The sequence below is a fragment of the Xyrauchen texanus genome, chromosome 11 (genome assembly GCF_025860055.1).
Source record: "Xyrauchen texanus isolate HMW12.3.18 chromosome 11, RBS_HiC_50CHRs, whole genome shotgun sequence".
Lineage (NCBI taxonomy): Eukaryota > Metazoa > Chordata > Actinopteri > Cypriniformes > Catostomidae > Xyrauchen > Xyrauchen texanus.
The window spans coordinates 46,787,553-46,798,094 of record NC_068286.1 but is presented as its reverse complement, the minus strand read 5'-3'; the positions used below and the strand labels follow the sequence as shown (position 1 = coordinate 46,798,094).

Sequence of the window (10,542 nt, the reverse complement as noted above, 5' to 3'; positions counted from 1 at the left end):
TCCAGACCCAGACCCTACCCTGCGGCCGGCTCCCAGGCCTCCTGAACATGTCCCTGTCCTGTGGCCGCCTCCCAGGCCATCTGACCCAGTCCCCGTCTTGTGCCCCCTTGGACTGCCTGCCTCCCCTCACTCCTTGGACGATTTTGATTTTGTTTTTTTGAGTATTTTTTCTTTCTTTTTTAGGAGCGTCTAGTATCCGCTCCTTAGAGGGGGGGTTATGTTACGATCCCCTGTTGTCTGCCCCGTGTTTCTCTTGTCACCTGTCATGAACTACATTTCCCACAATTCCCGGCCCTCATCACTGCCAGCACTCAATCATTGTTCTCACCTGTTCCAGTTTTGTTTATTTTCACCTTGATCAATAAAGAACCCGCGTTTAGATCCCCACTCTGGGGTCAATATTTGGAGGGTTTAAACACAGAAAAGTGAATCTTGTGATTTTGTAAAAGCGTTCACTTTAATTCTTCAGTTCTTCACTGTATATTTCAGATATAAAGTTGTTGTTTTTAAGGTCATTTTAGGGTTTTAGGGTTAATGGTGTTAAGTTGTCATGGCTACAAAGTTGTAAAATTGGATATAACGTGCTGAAAAAAGGTTAGTAAGTGATTTAATCACAGTAAAATCATGTTTAAGCACATTCCATTTATGTCTTGTGACTATACTTTTGAAAAAGTGAGAATTTAAATATTACAAATGTGGCTCCATTCACTTCCATTACAAGTGTCTCACTGTAACCTGGAATATTCCTTTAATGTTGATTCATAAAGAGACAGTTGCTCATTGCTCATGTTAGTTCATAATGCATTAATTATTGTTAATACAGTTGAAATAAGTGCAGATAAAAGTGCTGTTCATCCTTTTGAACTAATGTAACGATTTCAAACTTATTAAGTGTTACCAACTCTGGATTCATTCAGTTGTGATGTAACAATCACATAAACATTTATGAAAGTCAAAGAATTGTCACCATCACTTTAAGAATGTTTCGCTTCTCCTTCCTTTCTCTAAAAGGATGTTTAACATCTTTTCTCTTTTTTCTGAAGCTGCAGAAGAAGATCCTTATTTGGATCATGAAGACCATGAAAAGGTGCCAATGTAGGTGCCATCTGTCATAAAAACATGTTCTGTGACTGTAATCATTATGTGATAATATAGTGGCCCTGTACTATAGTTTGTGTTGCATTTACTGTGTGTGTGTACGTGTGTGTGTGTGTGCATGTACTTGTGGGGGTGTGTGTGTGTGCGTGTGTGTACAAGTGTGTGTGTGTTTGTGCGCGCGTGTGTGTGCATGTTTGTGCGTGTAAGTGTGTGTGAAAGTGTGTGTGTGTGCATGTTTGTGCGTGTGTGTGTTTGTGCGCGCGCGAGTGTAAGTGTGTGTGCGAGTTTGTGCGAGTGTGTGCATGTTTGTGAGTGTGCTTGTGTGTGCGAGTGTGTGCAGGTTTGTGCACGTGTGTGAGTGTGCTTTTGTGGTTGTGTGCGAGTGTGTGCATGTTTGTGCGTGTAAGTGTGTGTTCGTGTGTGTTGGGGCGCGCGTGTTTGTGTGAGTGTGTGTGCGCGCGTGTGTGTGTGTGCATGTTTGTGCGTGTAAGTGTGTGTTCGTGTGTGTGCGCGCGCGCGTGTTTGTGTGAGTATGTATGTGTGTGTGTGAGTACGAGTGTGCGTGTTTGTGCGTGTGAGTGTGTGTGTTTGTGAGTGTAATTGTGTGTGCATGTTTGTGCGTGTAAGTGTGTGTGCGAGTGTGCTTGTGTGTGTGTGCGAGTGTGTGCATGTTTGTGCACTTGTGTTTGTGTGTGTGCGTGCGAGTGTGTGCATGTTTGTGCACTTGTGTTTGTGTGTGAGTGTGCTTTTGTGCTTGTGTGTGTGCATGTTTGTGCGTGTAAGCGTGTGTGTCTGCGCGCGCGTTTGTGTGAGTATGTATGTGTGTGTGAACGAGTGTGTGTGTGTGTGTGTGTGCGTGTAAGTGTATGTGAAAGTGTGTGTGTGTGTGCATGTTTGTGCGTGTAAGTGTATGTGAAAGTGTGTGTGCGTGCATGTTTGTGCGTGTAAGTGTGTGTGCGTGTTTGTGCACGTGTGTTTGTGAGTGTGCTTGTGTGTGTGCGAGTGTGTTCATATTTGTGTGTGTGTGTGAGTGTGTGTGTGCGAGTGTGTGCATATTTATGCACTTGTGTTTGTGTGTGTGTGTGAGTGTGCTTTTGTGCTTGTGTGTGCATGTTTGTGCACGTGTGTTTGTGTGTGTGTGTGTGTGTGTGTGAGTGTGCTTTTGTGCTTGTGTGTGTGTGTATGTTTTGAAAAAGTCATGTTGTGCTTTGAGTCAGAATGTTCACATGCAGTTTATGGTTAGTTGCTTCTACTATAAATATAAAAATCTTCCACAGATTGTAAACCCGTCAAGTCGACTCCTCCAAATACAGTAATGGTTACAGCTATGATAAGCAACTCACATCAGTATATTTGACTTAATTCCTTAAGATCTTAATAGGCACCAATATACAGAAACATCCAATTGAAAGAACTGCATGTCTTTATTGTACGAGTGAGTGTCTTCCAAATAGATCAAAATAAATGATCAACATGAACATAAATGCATTGCTCTCTGCTTGTTTCCAGGCCCATGTTTGATGATGATATTCCATCAGTGATGGAGCTGGAAATGGAAGATTTAGAAAACTGGATGGCAAAAGGTGATCAATCATTCCTATTCCCAATCTTCTGACCCTATGTGTCAATATCTATATCTGGGCCTTTACGTGTCTCGGATATCATCCGTAGTGATTCGTCGTTTTATCCTATTTGCTTCCGAGGAACAAATGTGCCAGACAAAATCTCATTCTTCTTTACTGAAACGTTCATGCAAAACCATGTTGTGATTTTTACATTTCTGAAATTGTTTTACTTTGACTTTGTTGTCAAGTATTAATTCATAACTCATACATGTATGTGCTAAAATGGTCAAGACAGCTATTGCAGTGTCAGTGGCTAGCTGTACATTTTTAACCCAGTTTAGTGTTTTTCTTCACAGTGTGTGCTCTTCCCAGCAGAGGGAGCCATTGCATTAAAACCCTTGCTGAAAGTTGCTCTCAGTTTCTCACCAGAACTTGAATAAGAAAGTTACACACATCCTGCATACAGTACATATGTAGGACGTGTGTCATTCAATAAAACATTGAAACGATGCCATGTCTGTGACTGGCACCACTTTGGTCTCGCTCTAACCGTTTAGCAGGTGGAACACGTTGTATTTCAGTGTGTTGAATCTGTATGTTTTCTCTCCATTTGCCTGCAGATGGAGGCATGAATGTGGACACTGGACAGTATTAATGAACAGCGTTTCAGTGAGTACACTTGACTTGTTATTCCCAACAATGTGCAGGTTATAGTCCCAATCTGGGGAGTCTACACTTTATATTTTGAGTTGTTTTAGAGCAAAGTCAAAAGCATATCCACAGTACAGTAAGAGCTCGGACAGCTGTAGTGGTTAAACAGAGAAGACATTGTCCAAACCTGCAAATATTCATTTCATTTTCTTAACGATTACTCAATTCAATTGAATGGAATTTGATTGTGATATTGAACTCTTGCGTAAATCTTGAAAATAGGCTAAACTGTTTTGTTTTTCTTTTGGAGTGTAAAGGGGAGAGTCATACAGTCACACAACACCGTGTTTAAACACATTACCGAGGGGTTCACGGTAACATGTAACATGTTCATGAGAAGCTTGTTGTCCTATGGGTTGGGGGAGAGACATTTAGAGCATTTAAAACCGTGCTTGTTAGGATGTGAAACTGAGCTACGGTACAAGACAAGGCATGAAGATGTGTGTGTGTCACACCCACTAATGGATCATTTCCTGGATCTGTAAATTACACGGGACACCTCAGACTTTCCTTTCAGTGGACTGCCCCTCCGAGTACTCAAGAACGGCCGTACACGACCCCACTCCGTATAAAAACAGCACTTTTCACACTTTCTTCTTTTTCAGATCACATAAACTGTTCTTGAGTAAAACTATCAGACATGCAAGAGCTGCAAACACAAAGCAAGAACAGCTCAGAATCACCTGAGAGTTGTTCAGGGTTTCTTTCTTTGCTCTTTAAAGGATAATATAGTGCACAATAGTAATGCATTGACCCTCGCCAGGGGCTCAAGTACCCCTTCATCTACACCAAACTTGAAATGTGTCCGTGGTAACACTTTACAGTGACGTTCCCTTTGTTACCGGTTTATAAAGGGGTTCATTAAAGCTGAAGTGTGTCACTTTTTCAGTGTTAAATGCTTCCTTCTATCTCAGCTTATTATGCAGAGACAAATATTAGTATATTCTCAAAAACTTTCTTTGGCGCTTTGAAAATGGCTGTTTGTTTTGAGCGGCCCGCTTAGACACGCCCCAACAACGTTACTCAACCAGTGGTGTGAGATGGGGGCGGGACTATCTCTTTGTTTGGCCAATGGTAGGCGAGGTGGGGCGTATTCAGAAAGCTGTTTTGTTTATTTGTGCAGTTCCGTTTAGTGGCGCAGAAATGACATACATCCGCTTTAATGGCGAATCAGTCATTTACAAATGTATTTTTAAACAATTATGAACATGAATAAAACGAGCAACTTCTATCCAATACTTGGCAAATAGTACGAGTTTTTACTTACATGTTATAAATGCTTTATTATACACTTATTATACACAACAGCATATATAAGTCAGCTTGATAACTATTAACCCTTCTGCAGTTTTATGTATAGGTTTATAATGCTAGTAACTGCTTAAAGGGACAGTTCACCCAAAAATGAAAATTCTCTCATAATTTACTCACCCTCATGCCGTCCCAGATGTGTGTGACTTTCTTTCTTCTGCAGAACACAAATTAAGATTTTTAGAAGAATATCTCAGCTCTGTATGTCCAAACAATGCAAGTGAATGGTGACCAGAACTTTACATTCAGGTTTAAAAAAAGTACATAAATGCAGCATAAAATTAAATCCCTTTTACTATCAATCTTCATTTTCACTTTCTCATTCTTCTTCTATTGTTTTTCACAGTTTGCATTCTTCATGCATTTCGTCACCTAATAGGCTGGGGGGAGAATTTATTAAAAAAAGGTCTTAAATATTGATCTGTTTCTCACACACATTTATCCTATAGTTTCTGAAAACATGAATTAAACCACTGGTGTCGTTTGGATTACTTCTATGCTGCCTTTATGTGCTTTTTGGAGCTTCAAAGTTCTGGTCACCATTCACTTGCATTGTAAGGACCTACACAGCTGAGATATTCTTCTAAAAATCTTCATTTGTGTTCTGGTGAAAAAAGAACATCATACACATCTGGGATGGCATGAGGGCAAGTAAATGATGAGAATGTACATTTTTGGGTGAACTGTCCCTTTAATGAACGCTTCATAGTTTACATACGTTAAATACGTGTTATTAAGCATTTATAACATGTGAGGTAAAGTGATTCTATTTGGCAGGTATTGCATGAAAGTCACCCTTTTTATGCATATTGTTATAATCACAGAACAGTGATTTATTTGTCAATTTTACAACACATTTGCTTGTGCAGACACAAACACAGACTCTCATTCTGTCAAGTTTGTTTTGATGAGGCTGTGTACGAAGAACAGAATAGCTGTGAATGCTGACTTCTGACCCCTGGATCCACGCTGCCAGCAGTGACATCTGGTAGTCATTACAGCAGGCATGCATGGAAGTGTGGCTCAGAACAGGCCAAAGATGAGGAGGGCCTCTCTTATTTTCTTCTTGCATACTCTGCGCTCTCTCTCTCCCTCTCATTCCATGGGAACGCCAGAGGGTCAGAGTCCACAAACCAGGAATGTCAGCTTACGTCATGCAGACTGTGCTTTTTCCCAGGATTCATATCCAACAGTATGGGGGATCGAGCTAGACAATGCTTAGGTTAAATTATGAACAAGAAATCCATGTTTTTATTCTTAAGCAATAAGTTACGAGAGGCTGTGCTATATTGTGCATGCAACCAATTGGTGAGTTGTGAGTGGATGCAGCGGAGAATAGCATGAAGCCTCCACACACGCTAACATGCTAAACAAGTCACGTGATGAGATGCGCGGATTGACGGTGTCAGACGCTGAGGCAACTGAGATTCGTTCAGTTATAATATATAATATTATTTTTATTTTTTAAGATTTATGCATTTTAATATATATATATATATATATATATATATATATATATATATATATATATATATATATATATATATATATATATATATATATTATTATTATTATTTTTTTTAAAGATTTATTCATTATATATATATATATATATATATATATATATATATATATATATATATATATATACATACACTCACCTAAAGGATTATTAGGAACACCTGTTCAATTTCTCATTAATGCAATTATCTAATCAACCAATCACATGGCAGTTACTTCAATGCATTTAGGGGTGTGGTCCTGGTCAAGACAATCTCCTGAACTCCAAACTGAATGTCAGAATGGGAAAGAAAGGTGATTTAAGCAATTTTGAGCGTGGCATGGTTGTTGGTGCCAGACGGGCCGGTCTGAGTATTTCACAATCTGCTCAGTTACTGGGATTTTCACGCACAACCATTTCTAGGGTTTACAAAGAATGGTGTGAAAAGAGAAAAACATCCAGTATGCGGCAGTCCTGTGGGCTGAAAATGCCTTGTTGATGCTAGAGGTCAGAGGAGAATGGGCCGACTGATTCAAGCTGATAGAAGAGCAACTTTGCCTGAAATAACCACTCGTTACAACCGAGGTATGCAGCAAAGCATTTGTGAAGCCACAACACGCACAACCTTGAGGCGGATGGGCTACAACAGCAGAAGACCCCACCGGTACCACTCATCTCCACTACAAATAGGAAAAAGAGGCTACAATTTGCAAGAGCTCACCAAAATTGGACAGTTGAAGACTGGAAAAATGTTGCCTGGTCTGATGAGTCTCGATTTCTGTTGAGACATTCAGATGGTCGAGTCAGAATTTGGCGTAAACAGAATGAGAACATGGATCCATCATGCCTTGTTACCACTGTGCAGGCTGGTGGTGGTGGTGTAATGGTGTGGGGGATGTTTTCTTGGCACACTTTAGGCCCCTTAGTGCCAATTGGGCATCGTTTAAATGCCACGGCCTACCTGAGCATTGTTTCTGACCATGTCCATCCCTTTATGGCCACCATGTACCCATCCTCTGATGGCTACTTCCAGCAGGATAATGCACCATGTCACAAAGCTCGAATCATTTCAAATTGGTTTCTTGAACATGACAATGAGTTCACTGTACTAAAATGGCCCCCACAGTCACCAGATCTCAACCCAATAGAGCATCTTTGGGATGTGGTGGAACGGGAGCTCGTGCCCTGGATGTGCATCCCACAAATCTCCATCAACTGCAAGATGCTATCCTATCAATATGGGCCAACATTTCTAAAGAATGCTTTCAGCACCTTGTTGAATCAATGCCACGTAGAATTAAGGCAGTTCTGAAGGCGAAAGGGGGTCAAACACAGTATTAGTATGTGTTCCTAATAATCCTTTAGGTGAGTGTATATATATATATATCTATATATATTTTTTTTTATTATTTCTTTTTTTTTAAAGATTTATGCATTTTAATATATATATATTGAATGAGTAGGATGTTAATAACATTGCTTTTTGCAACATAAATAACAATTAGTTGCTGTACAGGTTTTTTTGTCATAGCTCTTACCGTATTGTGTACAGTTTAGCAACACTGGAACACTGTATTGACCAATCAGCATCCAGGACTGCTAGGGGTAGGAGAGCTGGTTTAAAATAAAGGGAGCATGAACAGAAATTACAATATTGTGTCTCAAACTGAACACAGCATCATCAAAACTTCATCATAATCCATTTAAGTGTAACAGTCATCATGTGGCCCATCTATCATGACATGAATAATATCTATCTATAATTTGTCTTGTGTTACTGTGTATTGGGTTTTTTCTTCATCTATGTCTATTTTCTATTTCATTACAGGTAACTGCTTCTGACCTCAGATCTAGTATTGCACAGTGTACAAGCTGAGTTATATACCGGTTACTCCTACGGGAAACTTTTGACAATGTTTGGATGTTATGTTTCAAAATGCCATCACTTCCTGTTTCAAGACGTCATTGGTGAGAATAGCATGTGATAGGAAACATTAAAGACTGCTGTGTGAAGCGCAGAGCTCTTTGGACAAAAAAAATACTTGGGAAAAATAAACGGATTACATATTGTTCTTGTCTTGCACTGAAGAGGACACAGCAGTTCTTATATTTGATGATATGAGATGGCCCTCTGTGAATTTTTGATATTAAAATATTTTGTCGTCCCCTGTTGATGCAATGACAAACCATTAAGTGTCTTTGTGGTGTCATGATGGTTTATGTTATATGTTGCCTCAGAACCTTTATAACAACATAGCCAGACTTTGTACTTAAATTGGGCCAGGAAGGAAAAAAAAAAGCATTTCATCATTCTCTGTAAATATAAAGAAAATATTTTAAACCGCTGTAAATTTAACCTGTTTTTGCTTTACAAGTGCATGTTTGCAACTGATGTATCCTTCTTAAAAGTAATAAAATTAATAGGAAAACATTTCTACTCTGTAATCGTTTTATATTAAAATAGAGACATGTGTCATTGTCCTAGTATGAGTATGTGCGTATGTTGTTGTTGTCATTGCATGTATGCGGGGCTCAACCATAAGGACGGCAGCTGACCCAGGGTCAGCGCCACAGAGTTTTGGGACATTTGATGAACCATCATGTATGTGCTTCATTGTTAGTACATCTTATAGTCATTGATCTTAAACACTTGTATTCATGCATTGCAAACTTAAACATAAATGTGTTTTTCTATGATGCATTTTTACACTGTTGTTGTAAATTCTATTGATTTAAACTTGTCACCATGGCAACGTGTAGTTGACTAACACAGATGAGGTTTTGTGGAGATAAGACTCACTTCTGAAAGCCTTTTAAACAGCAGAAGAACAAGTAAAAAATATATAAAACACTCAATAATGTTCTGCATTATGTGTGAAGACGATGTACAGTTTGCATGAAAGTGAAAAGTTTGGCAGGGCAAGTGAGGAAATACTGGACCGGCGGAAAATAAATATCTTGCATCTCATTATATCATATCTTGCAGATCTTTACTCAAAATGCATTAAAATGAAAAAATGCTGCATTTAAATGAGATTAGGTAAGTAAGTAAATACTGATATGCTCATTGAAAAGTGATGTCCTTCTATTAGTACAAGCACACAATAGTGAATTAATGCATATTTTTCAATATATAAAATGTATTTTATTATGATAATAGAACTTACAAAACATATCTAGCTCCATTAATTGGTACAACATTAAAATGATAACGATTGCAAAGCATGTGCCATTTTAATTCATAATTAGAGGTCTGGGAATGAATCATTGATTGGACTATATTATTTATATTATATTATCTGCTCAACTAAAAATTAAAATTCCCATTCATTCCCATCCCAGATGTGCGTGACTTTCTTCCATAGAACACCATTTTTAAACGAGTATCTCAGCTCTGTAGGTCCATACAGACCAAGTGAATTGTAACCAGAACTTTGAAGCTCCAAAAAGCACATAAAGGCAGCATAAAATAATCTATAAGACTTCATTGGATAGATCCATATTTTCAGAAGTGACATCTCTGATGCAGATAGGCTTTTGCGACAATGTGTCAAGCTAATACGCGAATGAAGCAACTATTTGCATCTTTGCATCGACTTTGTATGTAATCGCGCAGCGCAAAACGCTCGCTTAGTGTTGAATATGAACACACTATCAGATGTGGATCAGACTCCCCAAACCCAATTTGGGTTCTAAGTCCTTGTGGTGGCGTAGTGACTCCGGGTGGTCGAAGAATGAATCTCAGTTGAGATTCATATATATGAATCTCATATATATAAATTACATATATATATATATATATATATATATATATATATATATATATATATATATATGTAATTTGCTATTATGAAAACAAAAACAAGCTTTGGCGTCTACTGATCATTTTACATTCAAAAGCATAGATTTAAAAAAATTATAATAAGCCAACTACCTAGAATTGACAGAAATTGAATATTTAATCAAGTCTTTGAGGCTAATTAATAACAGAAAATGTATGTATGTGCTATGAAATATTTCCTGTGACTTACTGTAGGTCTCAAACAGCACAACGTTTAAATTATATATATATATGTGTGTGTGTGTGTGTGTGTGCATTGTTGAAGTTCTGCTTTAACGCAACAAAAAAGAAGGATTAAAAAGGCAGACTGTAGCTCTGTCAGGGCAACTCGGGCCAACGTTGAATTCAAGCGACACGTGACGTTATCATCCGTCGACAGGGACTCGTACAGGAATCGGTTGGATAGAAGCATCGGACTCGTGTGCTGCAACCATTGCGTTCTCCAGATCGGTCATATATTCCTCTGGGGGGATATTGGGGGGGGAGGGAGGGGGGGGTTGTTCGTTTGTGCAAAA

At 38.7% G+C, this 10,542-nt stretch overlaps 1 protein-coding gene across 1 annotated transcript in view; it reads left to right on the top strand.

Moving 5' to 3' along the window:
• LOC127651495 (transmembrane protein 154-like) overlaps window positions 1–8,617 on the top strand; it is a 15,014-nt gene extending 6,397 nt beyond the window's left edge. The window contains exons 6-9 of the mRNA XM_052137351.1: window positions 1,044–1,095; window positions 2,608–2,681; window positions 3,284–3,332; window positions 8,015–8,617. Coding sequence (XP_051993311.1) covers window positions 1,044–1,095; window positions 2,608–2,681; window positions 3,284–3,318 — 161 coding nt within the window. The 3' untranslated portion in view covers window positions 3,319–3,332; window positions 8,015–8,617. The remainder of the gene's footprint in view (window positions 1–1,043; window positions 1,096–2,607; window positions 2,682–3,283; window positions 3,333–8,014) is intronic.
• Window positions 8,618–10,542: the final 1,925 nt, after the last annotated feature.